We start from the raw sequence: 19,796 nt of genomic DNA on the forward strand, positions 1-19,796 counted from the left end.
CAGTCACCATCTGCAGTGACTTTGGAGCCCAAAAATAAAAGAGTCTGTCACTATTTCCATTGTTTCCCCATCTATTTGACATGAAGTGACGGGACCAGATGCCATGATCTTTGTTTTTTGAACACTGAGTTTTCAGCCACCTTTTTCACTCTCCTCTTTCACCTTCATCAAGAAACTCTAGTTCCACTTCGCTGTCTGCCATAAGGGTAGTGTCATCTGCATATCTGAGGTTATTGGTATTTCTCCCGGCAATCTTGATTCCAGCTTGTGCTTCATCCAGCCCAGCGTTTCTCGTGATGTACTCTGCACAGAAGTTAAATAAGCAGGGTGACAATATACAGCCCTGATGTACTCCTTTCCCAATTTGGAACTAGTCCATGGTTCTATGTTTGGTTCTAACTGTTGCTTCTTGATCTGCATATAGGTTTCTCAGAAGGCAGGTAAGGTGGTCTGGTATTCCCATCTCTTGAAGTATTTTCCACAGTTTATTGTGATCCACACAGTCAAAGGCTTTAGTGTCGTCAATGAAGTAGATGCTTTTCTGGAATTCTCTTGCTTTTTCAATGATCCAATGGATGTTGGCAATTTGATCTCTGGTTCCTCTGCCTTTTCGAAATCTAGCTCAAACATCTGGAAGTCCTCAGTTCACATACTGTTGAAGCCTAGCTTGAAGAATTTTGAGCCTTACTTTGCTAGCATGTGAAATGAGTGGTGCAATTGTGTGGTAGTATGAACATTCTTTGGCACTGCCTTTCTTTTGCAATGGAATGAAAACTGACCTTTTCCAGTCCTGTGGCCACTGCTGAGTTTTCCAAATTTGCTGGCCTATTGAGTACAGCATCATCTTTTAGGATCTGAAATAGCTCAGCTGGAATTCCATCACCTCCACTAGCTTTGTTCATAGTGATGTTTCTTAAGGCCCACTTGACTTCGCACTCAAGGATGAGTGGACTTCACACTCTGGCTCCAGGTGACTGATGACACCATCATGGTTATATGGGTCATTATGACAAGAAGTATCCAGAATGAAATTACTATACCCCTAACTCTTTCCTGTGCTTTGTTTTTGTGAAGATGGAAATTCATTTTGATATTTGGTATTTTTTTAGAACAGAAACTAAATTCAAGTTTGACTGTCTTATATCTCAAATACAGTCACCAATGTATCTGAAAAATAGTTAAAAGAATGACAAAGGAAGCTAAGTAATTTAACAATAATGAATACGGCAATGCAAACTGTTAGCACGGTTCTGTTTAATTATTTGTGACATTTCAAATTTCAAATAATACCATCAATATCAAATTTTTAAGAAAATGAGAGTAATGAAATATGTTTCTTTTCAAACAAAAATTACTGGTTTATCTACTAAATATTATGATTTAGAAATGGTTAGAGCTATTTATCATTCAAATGAGAATTTAGCATAAATTACAAGACAACTGATGGAGAGTTTTAGACAGCCTGGAAAAGCTTTATTATTAGGGGGCAAAAAAAAAAAACAAGCAAAACTGGATGTCCTTCACCTTGGGATGACTGATTTGAAACTGTCTTGACAAGAATGCTCTATATTTTTTCTTGCATTCTATCTTCCTTATATTCTTTAGTGCTCACTTATTTAAGTACCTGTCTGTATGTAAATCAGTAATATTTTTATCACACATCTAAATAAATGAGATTGAAAGATTTAGTAAATAGCTATTCTCTCAGAAAAGGTATTATAAATGAAAAGCTGCTATCCTTCAGTCTTCTCTTTAAAATCAAAGCAGTATCATAAATTTCTTTAAATTTTCCTTTTATAAAAAACACTTTAGTACATTCTAGCTTTTTTTTTTCAAGATTCTTCCCCTAATATAAATATTGCTTATACTCTTCACATACCACTTAGCACATGTTATCTAACTTTAACAAAATTTGTATGTATCCATTTCACTTCTGTCAAGCACACAGGCTTCACTCCCATGAACGCTGCATATCTGTCTGTCTACAATCCTGCACACAGTTGGCACATCCTGAATATCTGCTTTAACTGATGAAAAACCACCTAGAGTGGTAGTGTGTGTGAAACTCGTGCAGTCGTGTCCAGCTCTTTGTGACCCGATGGACTTCTTCAGGCCAGAATACTGGAGTGGGTAGCCATTCCCTTCTCCAGGGGATCTTCCCAACCCAGAGATGGAAGCCAGGTCTCCCACAGTGCAGGAGGATTCTTTACCAGCTGAGCCACCAGGGAAGCCCAGAGTGGTAGAAGCAGCATCAAGTCGGAATTCAGGAAACAAGTTTTACCCTTGGGCTATGGACTGCAAACAAGTCTCTTTACTATCTCAGGATTTCAAACTAAACAGTTGCTAGGTCTCCTACAGCTCTGAGAAGTAAGGTTCCTCATGAGTCAGAGAAAAACCCAGGGCTTTTTAAAATCTATTTCTTCTCTTAGAAATATTATTTCCAATCATCTTACAATTGGGATCATCAATTTGTGCATTTACAACAATCTTTGTGACTTCCTCCTCCAGCTACCCATCTGGCAAATTATTCTACCCACTGCTCAAGAGCATCGGCCTACCACCAGCAAGGAGCAAAAATAAAACCTTAAATAAGACTAACAGCAATTTTCAACAGAACTGAATGTCTGATTCTACTGGTCATCAGGAAAGCAGGTACTAATTCTTAAGAAGGAGAATAGCATTTTATTTTGCTCAGTATCTTGTCTATTCTAGTATGTCAAGGCTATATATTGTCACCCTGCTTATTTAACTTATATGCAGAGTACATCATGAGAAACGCCAGGCTGGAAGAAGCACAAGCTGGAATCAAGGTTGTCGGGAGAAATATCAATAACCTCAGATATGCAGATGACACTACCCTTACAGCAGAAAGTGAAGAAGAACTAGAGAGTCTCTTAATGAAAGTGAAAGAGGAGAGTGAAAAAGTTGGCTTAAAGCTCAACATTCAGAAAACTAAGATCAAGGCATCCGGTCCCATCATTTCATGGCAAATAGACGGGGAAATAGTGGGAACAGTGGCCGACTTTATTTTGGGGGCTCCAAAATCACTGCAGATGGTGACTGCAGCCATGAAGTTAAAGACGCTTACTCCTTGGAAGGAAAGTTATGACCAACCTAGACAGCATATTAAAAAGCAGAGACATTACTTTTTCAACAAATGTCCGTCTAGCCAAGGCTATGGTTTTTCCAGTAGTCATGTATGGATGTGAGAATTGGACTATAAAGAAAGCTGAGCACAGAAGAATTGATGCTTTTGAACTGTGGTGTTGGAGAAGACTCTTGGGAGTCCCTTGGACTACAAGGAGATCCAACCAGTCCATCCTAAGGGAGATCAGTCCTGGGTGTTCATTGGAAGGACTGATGTTGAAGCTGAAACTCCAATACTCTGGCCACCTGATACGAGGAGCTGACTTATTTGAAAAGACCGTGATGCTGGGAAAGATTGAAGGCAGGAGGAGAAGGGGACGACAGAGGATGAGATGGTTGGATGGCATCACCAACTCAATGGAGGTAAGTTTGAGTAAACTCCGGGAGCTGGTGATGGACAGGGAGGCCTGGCATGCTGCGGTTCACGGGGTCGCAAAGAGTCAGACATGACTGAGCGACTGAACTGACTGAAGAGTTACTTTATATAAACCACACTTGCTAAATATAAATGTAGCCTTTCTAAATATACATTGTAGTTGGGACTTCCCAGGTGGTCCAGTGATTAAGAGTCTGAATTGCAACTCAGGGAATGCCAGTTTAATCCCTGGTCGGGGAACTAAGATCCCACATGCCATGTAACACAACTAGAGAGTCTATGCACCACAGAAAAAGGATTCCACATAACACAGTGAAGATCCTGCATCGTCACAGCTAAGACCTGCCACAGCCAAATAATGACGACATTAAAATAATAAAGCATTAATGTAACATTTTGGTTACCTACTGTCTAGGAAGTAAGTTCTTCCAAATGTGTTATCAAAAGCAAACAAAACATGGCTATGTGTTGTGTATTTTTTAATATACTGAACCTAGAGACTGAGATCTAGAAGAGTTTAAACAGTCAGAATAGCTTAAAATGCCTTAAATTACCTAGATGCCTTAAAGTACTTAAATATCCATAAAGTGATTTTGTTTAAATGCCAGAAAGCATTGAAAATGTATTTTTGTGTATGTAACCCTGGACAGTCCAAAGGAAAAAATTAACACATACAGTCATTTGTAATGTATAATAAAAGTACACGTAAAACTATTTGAGTGCTTAAATGAAAAACAAATATATAAGGGTTGTATACATGAATGTACCTTAAAAAGGTTTATGATTTAATTCCACTAAGTATTAAATTGGCAATTAAATGGAATTAGGTCTATATAAGAAATGGAAGTAACCCAGATGTTCATCAACAGATAAATGGATAAACAAGCTGTGGTACATAAAAACAAAAGAATATCAGTCATCCATAAAAAGGAACAAATTTGAACCAGTTGTAGTGATGTGGATGAGCCTAAAGTCTGTTATACAGAATTAATCAGGTCAGAAAGAGGAAACCAAACATGGCATAATAATTTGCACTGTATGTAGAATCTAGAACGGCACAGACGAACCTATCTGCAGGGAAGGAATGGAGACAACGGATGTAGAGAATGGACTTGTGGACACACTGGGGGAAAGAGAGGGTGGGGCAGACAGAGAAAGTAGCGTCAGCATATATACACCATCATGAGTCAAATAAATAGCTTGCGGGAGGCTGCGAGATAAGACAGGGAGCTCAGCCTGGCGCTCTGTGATGACCTGAAGGGGTGGGGTGACGGGAGGGGAGGGGACACACGTACAATTATGGCTGACTCATGTAGTTGTACGGCACTGTAAAGCAATTTTCCTCCAATTAAAAAATTTAAAAAAAGATTTAATAGTATTAAGAAATACTATATTACTGATGACAGAGCAACAATTTTGAATCCAATATCAAAAAGAAACTTCTACCTTTCTGGGCTTTCATTGTCTGTTCTTCAATTTGTCTCAGACGTTCCATTAGCTCTTCCTTTTCACGTTCTATTCTTTCCTTTTCCTTTTCTGCTATTTCTCTTTTCTTCTTTTCATTCTCTAATTGAGCCCTTAAAAGGAATTACATTGTGTTGTTACAAATTAATATATGAAAATATATACATGAAACCTAAGTAGTAACTGTGAATCAACTAAGAAGAAATGACAGCATATCAATATTTTAAGTATCATTAAATTTAGATGTATTAAAAAATCATATAGTTAAGAATATAGGACTACAACACTGTTACATATATACACACTGGATTAAAATATATCTTTTATTGTGAGGTCAGAAAAACTAATGTCAGCGACCATTTAAAATGAACTCGACGATAAATTATATGTGAGCACAAAACCAGGGTAACTGCACAGTTGCATACCCAAGAACATGCCTTCTTTAGATTAGCAAGAACCACCCACTGGCAGAAACAGCAAAGGTTTGAAGGGAGTGCAAAAGACTGTTTCACTTTAAACAGCAAATTAACATGGAAGGGCAAAAAATTTCAACCATTAACAATTAATACAAGTTTAATTTCTAAGGTAGTATCAACTGAAACTTGGGTACAAGATGACAACTCAGTTTTATCTCCTTTGACAAATCCCTTAAAATGATAATATGCATCTAATGCTATCTACAAAGATCCTCCTGAGAGTTTGGTGGGAATGGGCGCTTTTGTCCTTTAGATGTATCTGCCATGGGCCTAAATATAGCCAAATTCATTTATCAAACATCTACCAAGGGCTTACTGTGGATAAGACTCTATGGTGAGGGCCAGAAATACAATGATGAATAAGATTTAATTATCAGATATTGTCTACTTCAATGGGAATAATTTTCTCTTTTTAGTTAAAAAAACATCAATTATGCTTTCATCTAAAACTTATCTAAATATACCTAAATATTTATAAAAGACATAGCTGCCATTTGATGTCAATTCTGAATTTCAAGCCCAAACCATGTAGTTTCTCAACTTGCAATCTCTGATAAGCTTATCAGCAAAGTTTTATTACCTATTTCTTCCTGCAGCTCCTAGTACCTATCTGCTTTCAATATGAAGAGAGACTCCAGCTCTGGGGCAAACAGGGAGAGTTATAATAAATCAGCAAGAAAAGGAGGCCTATGCATTAAGTTTAAGGGTGGCCATATCTTCCCAACTGGTTTTAATGGATCCTCACAGCATTTAATAATCTATGGCCTACGGTTCATTCATGGAGGGGAACTCCCAATTGTTCTAAACTTCCCTACAAGGTACTTTCTCAACAGCCAGAAGAAAAGATTGAATAACTAAGCGGCCCTCTTCCGCCAAGACTTGGACTCACTTTTAGCACATTCACCTTTCATCCTATCTCAATCAACAGAGTATATACAGGTAAACAGCCCGCACTGCTCTGGGAGTCAGGGGTTACACAGGTTTAGGAAAAGTTTGAGCATCCCAATTTCCTTGAGAAAAACAAGGGCCTAGGGGCCCCACAGATACTGCTGCCCTTCCTGTATTCTTTAGAAAGCTGAAAAAGCAGGCTTGTCTGTGACATCAAGAGCACAGTACTTCTCAAGTAATTGCTAGTATGGTCAAGAGCTACTTTTTTTCCCACTCTTATTTTTTTTTCCATTTATTTTTATTAGTTGGAGGCTAATTACTTTACAATATTGTAGTGGTTTTTGCCATACATTGACATGAATCAGCCATGGATTTACATGTGTTCCCCATCCCGATCCCCCCTCCCGCCTCCCTCTCAACCCTATCCCTCTGGGTCTTCCCAGTGCACCAGCCCTGAACACTTGTCTCATGCATCCAGCCTGGGCTGGTGATCTGTTTCACCCTTGATAATATACATGCTTCAATGCTGTTCTCTCAAAACATCCCACCCTCGCCTTCTCCCACAGAGTCCAAAAGTCTGTTCTGTACATCTGTGTCTCTTTTTCTGTTTTGCATATAGGGTTCTCGATACCATCTTTCTAAATTCCATATATATGCGTTAGCTACTTTTTCCATGCCAGGCTGCCTGCTACTCTAAGATGTTGAATAGGCTGCCCACATCACTCCTCAGTCCCTGCTGAGTCAAATCCAGCATTGCCAGAGTCTCCAAGACAGTTAGCTTCTGCCTTGAGACACTGAGGCCCTGAGACATTTCATGACTATTTACATCTCACCAGATCTCCAGACCAAAGGCTACAATAATATTCTACAAACTCAGAACCTTTCCAGTCCTGCTCTGGAACACAGATGGCCCCTCCTGGAGGTAGGCACTGGTGCTGTTTACCTTTTCCCTATTGATGTTTCATTTGTTCTTCCTCAAGGATGGAGGTAAAGGAGACATGGAAGCTAGAAAAAAAGACTGAAGATAACAACAAGCAAGTTGGGGGGAGGAATTTTAGTCTTTATACTGAAAAATGAAATAAATGTATAGCCAATATTTAACTTGCTTATGATATTTAAAGTGTTTTGTAAAGTTTACTATGCTGCACTCTTACAAGGCTTGTATTTCTCATCTCACAAGAATTCTCACCTGCCTACAGCCATCATCAACTAATACCCCGTTCAATTAATACAAATGACTCTGGCTCTCCACGTTTCGTAGTGATACCCAGTTTCTTTTTGTAGGGAAAACCACTAGGCCATTCAGGTATGACCTAAACAAATCCCCTATGATTACATAGTGCAAGTGACAAATAGATTCAAAGGATTAGATCTGAGAGACAGAATGCCTGAAGAACTATAGACAGAGGTTCATAACGTGGTATAGGGGGTGGTCATCAAAACCATCTGCAAGAAAAAGAAATACAAAAGGCAAAATGGTTGTCTGAGGCGGCCTTACAAGTACCTGAGAAAAGAAGTGAAAGGCAAAGGAGAAAAGGAAAGAGATACCCATCTGAATGCAGAGTTCCAAAAAATATCAAGGAAAGATAAGAGAGACTTGCTAAGTAATCAATGCAAAGAAACAGAAGAAAACAATAGAATGAGAAAGACCAGAGAGATCTTTTCAAGAAAATTAGATATATCAAGGGAACATTTCATGCAAAGATGGGCACAATAAAGGACAGAAACAGTGTGAACCTAACCGAAGCAGAAGATATTAAGAAGAGGTGACAAGAATACACAGAAGAACTATACAAAAAAGATCTTCACAACCCAGATAACTACGACGGAGTTATCATTCACCTAGAGCCAGAATTCCCCTGGAGTGTGAAGTCAAGTGGGCCTTAGGAAGCCTCACTATGACCAAAGCTAGTGGAGGTGATAGAATTCCAGTTGAGCCTTTTCAAATTCTAAAAAATAATGCTCTTAAAGTGCTGCACTAAGTATGCCAGCAAATTTGGAAAACTCAGCAGTCACAGGACTGAAAAAGGTCAGTCTTTTCCAATCCAAAAGAGAGGCAGTGTCAAAGAATGTTCAAACTGCGACACAATTGCACTCATTTCACACATTAGCAAAGTAATGCTCAAAATTCTTCAAGCTAGGCTTCAACACTATGTGAACTGAGAACTTTCAGATGTTGAAGCTGGATTTAGAAAAGGCAGAGGAACCAGATATCAAATTGCCAACATTAGTTGGATCATAGAAAAAGCAAGAGAATTCCAGAAAAACATCTATTTACACTTCATTGACTACACTAAAGCCTTTGATTGTGTGGATCACAACAAACTGTGGAAAATTCTTAAAGAGACAGAAAAAAAAAAATACCAGACTACCTCACCTGCCTCCTGAGAAACCTGTATGCAGGTCAAGATTCCTTACCACTGAGCCACCTGAGAAGCTCCATATTAGAATATATTGCTTTTTAAAGAGTATCAGATGGCACCAATTACATTTTTCTTAAAATGAAGACTAAAAAGCAACCTATATTCAACTTCTATTCAAACTATGTACTAGTAATATTAAAAATTCTTTATTGCTACTACTTAATTAGGTATTAGGTACTCTACTAAAAGTTTCTATACTGACATTATTATTTCTCACAAAAACTCTTGAAAGGAGTATTATTTTCACAGTAAGGTAAGAGAATAGTGGGTAAGAAGTTAACTTGTTCAACAAGTACTAGAACTCAAACCCAGATTTATCTAATTCCAAAGCCTGTATTCTTTGGTATGACATCAGCTCAGTCCCAGTCATACAGGCAGTCAGCTGTGACACAGACTATCCCACAGCTAACCTACAAGTGGTATGTAGGTATCTGACTCTAAATTGTAAACTCAGTTTGATTTGGATGCAAGTAACTTAAGAACACAGACTACAAGGACCAATAACCCATGGAAAAGAACATCATTTTCACTATTAAAGAAAAGTTATGAGAGTTATGCAGGAGGATATAGCTACATATGCCAAAGTATTGCAGGGAAAGAGGCGTCCTGCTGCCTCTTCCCAACTACTGTTCCTGCCCAAGAGACTCCAGCAGCACACCTCTGGGCACTCCCCCAAGTATGTCTACATTGGGGTTGACCAAAATTGTTTCCACATACACAGTTGTCACTTCTCTCTCCCTGACCTATAAAGCAGGGAATAAACAAAGACTTGGCATGCCATTTCTGAAAGACCATCAATCCCCATGTGGCTGGACTAACATAAAACAACCTTCAGGTGTTCAAATGAAATAAAGAGTCAATGAATTTCTCCTGTATAGAAAGCAGGCAATACATACTCACTAATGAAAGGTTGCAGCCTTTCATGGAATCCAATAAGGAATCACGGGGTTGTTAACTGTGTTAAAAGATCCAGCATCACCCAACGGCCGGCAGCACCTCAGTGCAGGACACGTCACCCAAACAACGAACAAGACAAAATCATAAACCCATGCAGGACCCCTCACCCAAACAACAAACAAGACTAAACCATAAACCCAACCAATCAGCAGACAGGATTACCAGACACCCCAAAATATACCACCTCACACAGCCAAGCCCATCAGAAGGGAAAAAACCCTCACCTCCTTTCACCAGAACACAAAGCCTACACAAACCACTGGACAAATCTTACCCACTGAGGGCAGAAACCAAAAGGGAGAAGGAATACAACCTGAAAGCCTGGGAAAAGGCGGCCTCAAACACAGTAAGTTAAAATAAAAATGAAGACAGAGAAATACTGCACAAATGAAGGAACAAGACAGAAACTCACAAGACCAAATAAACGAAGAGGAAATAGGCAAACCATCTGAAAAAGAATTCAGAGTAATGATAACAGAGATGATCCAAAAACTCAAAAACAGAATGAACAAAACGCAAGGATCAATTAACACATTTAACAGGGACCTAGAAGAAATAAAGAATAAACAGAGACATACAACACATAATGAAATTTAACATATTCTGTGTTAGTAGCTCAGTCATGTCTGATTCTTTGTGACCCCACAGACTGTGGCCCGCCAAACTCTTCTGTCCATGGAATTCTGTAGGCATGAATACGGAAGTGGGTTATTATTCCCTTCTCCAGGGGATCTTCCCAACCCAGGGATTGAACCCAGATCTCTCCCACATTGCAGGCAAGCTCTTTACCACCTGAGCCACTAGGGAAGCAAAAATACTCTAGAAGCAATCAATACCACAATAACTGAAGCAGAAGAATGGAATGGTGGAAATAACTTCTGAAGAGCAGACTAAAGGAAAAAGAATGAAAAGAATTGAGGATAGTCTCATAAACTTCTCAGGCAATATCAAACACACCAACATTTGGATTATAGGTGTCCCAGTACTAGAAAAGAAAAAGAAAGGGTCTGAGAAAATATTTGAAGGTACTATATCTGAAAATTTCCCCAACATGAGAAAGAAAACAATGAAGTCCAAGAAGCGCAGAGTCCCATATAGTATACACCCAAGGAGATACACACTGAGACACGTACTAGTCAAACTAATCAAGATTAAACACAAAGAAAGACTATTTATTAAAAGCAGCAAGGGAAAAGCAACAAGCAACATACAAGGGAAACTCCATTCAATTAACGATCTTTCAGGAGGAAACTTGTAGGCCAGAAGAGAATGGCAGGATATATTTAAATTACTAAAAGGGAAAAATCTACAACCAAGATTACTCTACCTGGCAAGAATCTCATTCATATTTGACGGAAAAATTAACACCTTTCAGAGAAGCAAAAGTTAAGAGAATTTAGCACAAAACCAGCATTACAGACAAAGTTAAAGTGACGTCCACGGGAAGGAAACAAAGACAAAGAAAAGACCCACGAAAAGAAGCCCAAAGCAATAAAGAAAATTCCAACAGGAACATACATATCAATAATTACCTTAAATGTAAATGGATTAAATGCTCCAACCAAAAGACACAGACTGACTAACTGGATACAAAAACATGACCCATACATATGCTATCTACAAGAGACCCACTTCAGACCCAGAGACACACATAGACTGAAAGTGAAAAGATGGAAAAAGACATTCCATGCAAAGTGGAAATCAAAAGAAAGTCAGAGTAGCAATCCTGTCAGACAAAAGAGACCTTAAAAAAATATATAAGAGATAAGGAAACACACTACATAATGATCAATCCAAGAAGACATAACAATGACAAACATTTATGCACCCAACATAGGAGCCCCTCAATACGTAAGGCAAACAAAAGCAGACATAAAAGGAGAAACTGACAGTAACACAACAGTACAGGTTTTAATACCCCATTTACACCAATGAACAGTTCATCAAAACAGAAAATTAAAGAAACACAAGCCTTAAATGCCACATTAGGCCATATGGACCTAGTTGATATCTTTAGGACATTCAATCCAAATGCAAAGGAATACGCTTTCCTCTCAAGTGCAGATGGAACATTTTCCAGGATAGACCACATCTCAGGTCACAAATCAATTCTCAGTAAATTTAAAAAAAAATGGAAATCATATCAAGCATCTTTTCTGACCACAAGAATATGAGACTAGATATCAATTACAGGGGAAAAAAAAAAACTGTAAAACACACATACACGGAGACTAAACAATACATGTCTTAAAAATGAACAGGTTACTGAAGAAGATGAGAAATCAACCATTCCCGGAAACAAATGACAATGAAAACACAACAACCAAAAACCTATGTGATGCTAAGAGGGAAGTTTATAGCAATACAGTCCTATCTCAAGAAACAAAAACATCAACTCAGCAACTAACTTTACACCCAAAACAACTGAAAAAGGAGAATAAAACCCCAAAATGAGTAGAAGGAAAGAAATCATCAAGATCAGAGCAGAAATAAATGAAAAAGAAATTAAGGAAATAATAGTAAAGAGTAATAAAACTAAAAGCTGATTCTTCAAGGAGATAAACAAAACACACACCATTAGCCAGACTCAAGAAAAAAGGGAGAAAAATCAACTAAATTAGAAATGAAAAAGGACAGGTTACAACAGACAATGCAGAAATACAAAGAATCATACAAGACTACTATAAGAAACTATATGCCAATAAAATGAACAACCTGGAAGAAATGGACAGATTCTTAGAAAAGTTCAATCTTCCAAGACTGAACCAGGAAAAAATAGAAACTATGAACAAGGCAATTATAAGCACTAAAATCAAAACTGATCAAAAATCTCCTACAAACAAAAGTTCAGGGCCAGATGGCTTCACAGGTGAAATCTATTAAACATTTGGAGAAAAGCTAGTGCCTATCCTTCTGAAACTTTTTCAAAAAATTGCAGAGGAAAGAATACTTCCAAACTCATTTTACGAGGCCACCATCACCCTGATACCAAAATCAGAAAAAGACATCACCAAAAAGAAAATTACAGGCCAATATCACTGATGAACAGAGACAGAGAAATCCTCAAGAAAATTCTAGCAAACAGAATTAAACAACACATTAAAAAAATCACACATGCTGTTTTCTTTTCTCCGCCATCCTATGTGTGGTTGAGTTTGCTTCTCATGATGTCTTCTCACAAGACTTTCAGGGTCAAGCGATTCCTGGCCAAAACAAAAGCAGAATCGTCCCATTCCTCAATGGATTTGAATGAAAAGTAGTAAGATCAGGGACAATTCCAAGAGAAGACATTGGAGAAAAACCAAGCTGGGTCTATAAGAAGTGTCACATATAAAGTGGAATACATGCTGTGTGTTAAGACTATCTGCCTATTAACCAGCCAAATCACCGCCGGAACATCACAACTGTCTAAACTTATGGGAGAGATGGAATGCTGGGCTCCTATGTTTCTTGTTTCCTCACTAGCAGTCTATGAGGCTCAGTAATGAATATGTGAAACTTATTTGGGGAAGAAGAAAAAAAGATCACACACCATGACCCCAGGGATGCAAGGACTCTTCAATATATGCAAATCTATCAATGTGATATATACCACATTAACAAACTGAGAGATAAAAACCGTAAGATCATCTTAACAGATGGAGAAAAAGCTTTTGAAAAAAATTCAGTACCCATTTATGATAAAACTCTTAAAAAAAAAAAAGGCATAGAAGGAACCTACTTTAACATAATAAAGGCCAAAAACGATAAACCCACAGCAAACATTATTCTCAATGGTGAAAACCTGAAAGCATCCCCTCTAATATCAGAAACAAGATAAGAGTGCCCATTCTCGCTACTATTATTCAACATAATTTTGGAATTCCTAGCTATGACAATCAGAGTTAAACAAAACAAAAAGAATCCAGACTGGAAAGAAGTAGTAAAACTCTCACTGTTTGCAGATGACATGATACTATACATAGAAAACCCTAAAAATACCATCAGAAAATTACTACAGCTAATCACAGGATACCGAATCAATACACAAAAACTACTTGCATTTCTATACACTAACAACAAAAAGTCAGAAAGAGAAATTAAAGAATGAATCCCATTTATCACTGCAACAAAAAGAATGCAATACATAGGAATAAATCAACTTAAGGAAACAAGAGCTACATGTAGAAAACATAAGACACTGATGAAGAAGAAAACAAAGACAACATAAACGGATGGAGAGATATTCCATTCCCCGCCCCCCGGAACTGGAAGAATCAATACTGTGAAAATGACTAAACCAGCAAATGCAATCTACAGATTCAATATGAACCCTATCAAATCACCAATGGCATTTTTCACACAACTAGAACCAAAAAAACCTCACAATTTGTATGGAAACACAAAAGACCCCAAACAGCCAAAGCAATTTCAAGAAAGAAAAATGGAGCTGGAGGAATTAACGTTCCTGACTTCAGAGTATACTACAAAGCTACAATCATCAAGGAAGTATGGTACTGGCACAAAAACAGAAATATACACCAGTGAAACAAGACAAAAAGGCCAGCGATAAACCCTTATCTTTGACACAGGAGCAAGAATACACTGATGCAAGGAAAGTCTCTCCAGTAAGTGGTGCTAGGAAAACTGGACAGCTACATGTGAAAGAATGAAACCAGTACACTTCCTAACATGATAGACAAAGATTAGCTCAAACTGGACTAAAGACCTAAATGTAAGACCAGAAACTGTAAAACTCTTAAGTGGAAAACACAGGCAGAACACTTTATTATATAAATTACAGGAAGATCCTCTGAGTCTCCTCCTAGAATAATAGAAAGGAAAACAAAAATGAACACGTAAGACCTAATTAAACTTAAAAGCTTTTGCACAGCAAAAGAAACTATAAACAAGGTGAAAAGACAACCTTCAAAATGGGAGAAAATAATAGCAAATTAAACCACTGACAAAGGATTAATTTCCAAAATATATAAACAGCTTATGCAACTCAATAATAGGAAAGCAAACAACTAAGTCGTTGGACTTAGTGGGCAAAAGACCTAAACAGACATTTCTCTAAAGAAGACATACAGCTAGCTAATAAACACACCAAAAGATGCTCAAGATCACTCATTATTAGAGAAATGCAAATCAAAACTACAATATCACCTTACACCCATCAGAATGACCATCATCAAAAAAATCTTCAAACGGTAAGAGCTGAAGAAGGTGTGGAGAAAAGGGACATGACATGTTGGTGCACTGTTAGGTGGAATGTAAACTGATGCAGCCACTATGGGAAGTAGTAAGGAGATTCCCTAAAAATCTAGGGCTAAAACTACCATGTGACCAAACAATCCCACCACTAGGCATATACCCTGAGAAAACCATAACTGAAAAAGACACATGTACCCTGGTGTACACTGCAGCACTATTTATAATAGCTAAGACATGGAAGCAAGCTAGATGTCTATGAATGGATAAAGAAGCTGTGGTACATGTACACAGTGGAATATTACTCAGCCATAAAAAGGGATGCATTTGAGTCAGTGCTAATGAGGTGAATAAATCTAAAGCCTATTACACAGAGTGAAGTAAGTCAGAAGAGAAGAACAAATATCCTATATTAAGGCATATATGGAACCTAGAAAGATGGTACTGATGAACCTACTTGCCTGGTAGCAATGGAGATGCAAACACAGACAGACTTATGGACACAGGGGGTGGAAGCAGGAGAGGGTGAGATGAATATAAGAAGATGAATGAGATGAATATAAGAGGGTGAGATGAACATAAGAAGGAGAGGGTGGGATGAATAGAGAGAAACATACATATTAACAGAAACATACATATTAACATATGCAAGACAGCCAGCCAGTGGGGGAATTTGCTGTGTAACTCAGGGAGCTCACACTGGGGCCAGTTGCAAGCTAGAGGGCTGGGATGGAGTGGGAGGCGGGAAGGAGGTTCAAGAGGGAGGGAACATATGTATATCTATGGCTGATCCATGTTGATGTATAGCAGAAACCAACACAATATTGTAATTATCCTTCAATTAAAAGTAAATCAAAAACTACAATGTAATCCTAAGCCACGTGAGAGCAGTAAAAGATGACAGAGCTCAAAGTAACATTTCAACTTAGCATCTTTAATGATGGGGTCAGGAACTACAGGACAGTTTCATGTCTGTTTAAAACATATTTTATGAAGCAGTTAAGTTCTCTTGAAAAATGTGTATGCAGGTCAGGAAGCAACAGTTAGAACCAGACATGGAACAACAGACTAACTCCACATAGGGAAAGGGGTACATCAATGCTGTATATTGTCACCCTGCTTATTTAACTTTTAAATGCAGAGTACATCATGAGAAACACTGGGCTGGATTAAGCACAAGCTGGAATCAAGATTGCCAGAGAAATAAATAACCTCAGATATGCAGATGACACCACCCTTATGGCAGAAAAACTAAAGAGCCTCTTGATGAAAGTGAAAGAGGAGAGTGAAAAAGTTGGCTTAAAACTAAACATTCAGAAAACTAAGATCATGGCATCTGGTCCCACCACTTCATGGCAAAATAGACGGGGAAAGAGTGTCAGACTTTATTTTTGGGGGCTCCAAAATCACTGCAGGTGGTGACTGCAACCATGAAATTAAAAGAAGCTTGCTCCTTGGAAGAAAAGCTATGATCAACCTAGATAGCATATTAAAAAGCAGAGACATTACTTTGTCAACAAAGGTCCGTCTAGTCAAGGCTATGGTTTTTCCAGTAGTCAACTAAGAATATGAGAGTTGGACTATAAAGAAAGCTGAGTGCCAAAGAACTGATGCTTTTGAACTGTGGTGTTGGAAAAGACTCTTCAGAGTCCTTTGGACTGCAAGGAGATCCAACCAGTCCATCCTAAAGGAAATCAGTCCTGAATATTCATCGGAAGGGCTGATGCTGAAGCTGAAACTCCAATACTTTGGCCACCTGATGTGAAGAACTGACTCATTTGAAAAGACCCTGATGCTGGGAAAGACTGAAGGCATGAGGAGAAGGGGATAACAAGAGGACGAGATGATTGGATGACATCACCAACTCAATGGACATGAGTTTGAGTAAACTCCGGATGTTGGTGATGGACAGGGAGGCCTGGCATGCTGCAGTCCCAGGTGTCGCAGAGAGTCCAAATGACTGAGCAACTGAACTAAACTGATCTGACTTCTCAAAGGCAGACAACTTGACTGAAACAATGTGAATTAATAAAATATCTGAATTACACAAAACATTTAAGAAAAAAAAATGTATCTAATACAATGATTAAAAATATAGGTAGCAAAACTATTTCTGGTAGAGGGCTGATTTAATTACTGGATTCAAATCATGTTATTTCCAACACAATAAATGTTTTTATGTATTCTGTTAGGGGTCCTCAATTTTGTTTTCTTTAGACTTACTCTATTCTTAAGATTATTGTGTTATTATACAATGATTTCCTCAACAGATGTTAACTTTAATTTGGTCTCTAAATTTTTTCAAATAAAGCATTAAGTCTAAATTAATATAGAATCAGATTTGGGCATTATGACTGCTAGAGCCAGTAATGTGGTTCCAAGGTAAACAAGGATTTTATTCAGTATTTTTATGTTTCAGAAGTCTTAATTTAATATATTTAACATCTTTTTCGAAAGTCTAAGTGAACCCTGGTTAAAAAGATCAGTGTCACTGACAGGGAGTGCTAGTGTTATTAAACTCTGAATAGTGACTGTTCACTTCACGTCACTGACATTGTTTCCAATCAAAATATTCAGCATAATCCTACCCTGAAAAATGAAGACACACAAGTCACAAACAAAACAAACTTGAAAATTTCATACTATGTCCACACCAAAGTCTGTCAGTAAAAAGCAAGCACAATTCAAGAAAAGCACATCTGTGAAGTCTCAAAAAGCTATTTTCTCAGAAATATCAAAAAGATTTCTAACTTGAAAATTATACATACTCACTTTAAAAGAGGATAGTGATAACTTATGCTGTCGTTCAATTTTAATAACATTTTCTATAACACCTCATGGAAAAACCTGGACAAACTTTTTGGCCAACCGTATCATGGTATTAAATGAATATAATGTAAAAATGTAAATTTAGAGTATTTTATAGAAACTGATGAGGATTCTTAAATTTTAGATAACCTTCTGCTATCAATTAAAAATGAAAGGCTAGGGACTTGCCTGGTGGTCCAGTGGTTAAGAATCCACCTTCCAAAGCAGAGGATGCAGGTTTGACACTTGGTTGGGGAACTGGGGTTCCACGTACCTTGGGACAGCCAGGCCCACATGATGCAACTAAGAAGCCCATGCGCCCCAACTACTGAGCCCATGTGCTCTGAGCCCATGTTCCACAACAAAAGAAGAGACGTGCCCATGTGCTGCAGTGAAGACCCAGCACAGTCAAAGATTAAGAAAAAGAAAGGTCATAAACTCCGTACCTTTCCAACTGCTTCTGATGTTTCTCTTCTCTAGCCTGGGCCTTCATCTGCTGTACTTCAATAGTGTCAGGCTTCCTTCTTCGCATGTAGAGCTCATGGTTTCCCATGCATAAGGCCAAAATCCGCTTATTGATTCTCAAACGAGGTGCATAAAAAACAAAATCCTAAACATAAAGGAGCCTGAATTTAAAATCTTCATGAAGGATAGTCCTTCCCACAATAATCTCTACAAAATTTTAACCTCTCGGGAATACCCTGGTGGTCCAGTGGCTAAGACTCTGCGCTCCTGATACAGGGGGGCTGGGTTCGATCCCTGGTCAGGGAACTAGATCCCACATGCCACAACTAAGACTCTATGCAGCCAAATGAATAAAAATAAATGTTTAAAAAAAAAAAAAATTTTAACCTCTCCTATGAATTCTAATGTCATACTCCATATAGTTTAGAAATCACAGAATTTCTTCACTCCTTATGCCATACTTTCACAAAACTGGTTCCCTCACCCTTTCATTCCCTACTGGTTTTGTGGAGAAGCTAACATTCTTATCTTATCAATGTATTAAATGACATTTATTCTCTTTTCTTCTCCAAAGAAACTATGAACATCAATTCCTTCAACCTCAGAGGAGGATTTTTTGTTTGTTTTGCCTTTGCCATTAATCTCAAAATTGGATCTTTGTTCAACTCTGTTAAACTTTTTAACCTAGAAATTTTCTCCATATCTTTGTGTTTTCAATAATTGAGCTAAAATACTAGAGTATACCTGACACTAGAGCAATAAAAAAAACTATTTAAATATAAAGATTTCTTATGTTCAAGGCTCTGAGTTACAAAAATCCAAAGTTCATTATGTAATACTCTCTAAGCAAGTTAATTTAGAGAACGGTTACCTCCACTAATTCTAGCCACCAACATGCTTTTTTAAAATAGGAATGGTGATTGTTTCCAACCATCTCCTAATAAAAACTGCCTACCCTATAGTTAAATCTCAGTTAAAATAAAACTGTGAAAAGGGTTACTTCTCAGAAGCAATTCAATAAATAGACAATGTCGTTCTTCAAGTGCTAGCATAGCAAAGTGGCAGAAATTTAAAGAGTTAATACATAAACTAAAGGAATTTTACTTACAGGTGCTTTTTTGTCAATCGGCTTTATAACAAATTTTTTGTCATTAAATGAAATATTTCTGATTTCACTCCAAGGAAAACCAATTTTAGGTGTTAACCTTAAAGAATAAAAGCATGCTTTAAAATGAATATATTCTCATTATAAAAAGAAACTGACACGTTCCAGTTAAGTCCAAAGTCCCCACTGTCCACAATCCCCAATCCCAATCCTTCCCATCTTGAGCTCACCCCTCTTTCACATTCCCCATCTTTATTTGAAGTCACACCTCTAACAGGTACTCTAACGGAAACTCTTTCAAAATTTTTAAAGGAAGAAAAGATTTCATCCACAAGATTTACTCTTCAGGTCATTTTTGCTTTTCATTCAAAACTTTCCAAATTTTCTCTTCTGAATCACATAGCATTTTAATTTGCTTTGTAATATATGAAAAAATATGAGAGTATAATCAGTAAAACACTCTCTTTTGGAATTATTGTATTTGCTTAGGAATG

At 37.7% G+C, this 19,796-nt stretch overlaps 1 protein-coding gene and 1 pseudogene across 2 annotated transcripts in view; one reads left to right on the plus strand and one right to left on the minus strand.

The window, feature by feature from the left end:
• Window positions 1-19,796, minus strand: part of RDX (radixin) — a 95,900-nt gene that overhangs the window by 38,857 nt on the left and 37,247 nt on the right. For both annotated transcript variants that reach the window (XM_043481043.1, XM_043481041.1), the window contains exons 8-10: window positions 19,306-19,402; window positions 18,179-18,342; window positions 4,970-5,100 (exon numbers count right to left, since the gene is read on the minus strand). In XM_043481043.1, coding sequence (XP_043336978.1) covers window positions 4,970-5,100; window positions 18,179-18,342; window positions 19,306-19,402 — 392 coding nt within the window. The remainder of the gene's footprint in view (window positions 1-4,969; window positions 5,101-18,178; window positions 18,343-19,305; window positions 19,403-19,796) is intronic.
• On the plus strand, window positions 12,863-13,049 carry LOC122449465 (annotated as a pseudogene).

The sequence above is a fragment of the Cervus canadensis genome, chromosome 11, assembly GCF_019320065.1.
Source record: "Cervus canadensis isolate Bull #8, Minnesota chromosome 11, ASM1932006v1, whole genome shotgun sequence".
Lineage (NCBI taxonomy): Eukaryota > Metazoa > Chordata > Mammalia > Artiodactyla > Cervidae > Cervus > Cervus canadensis.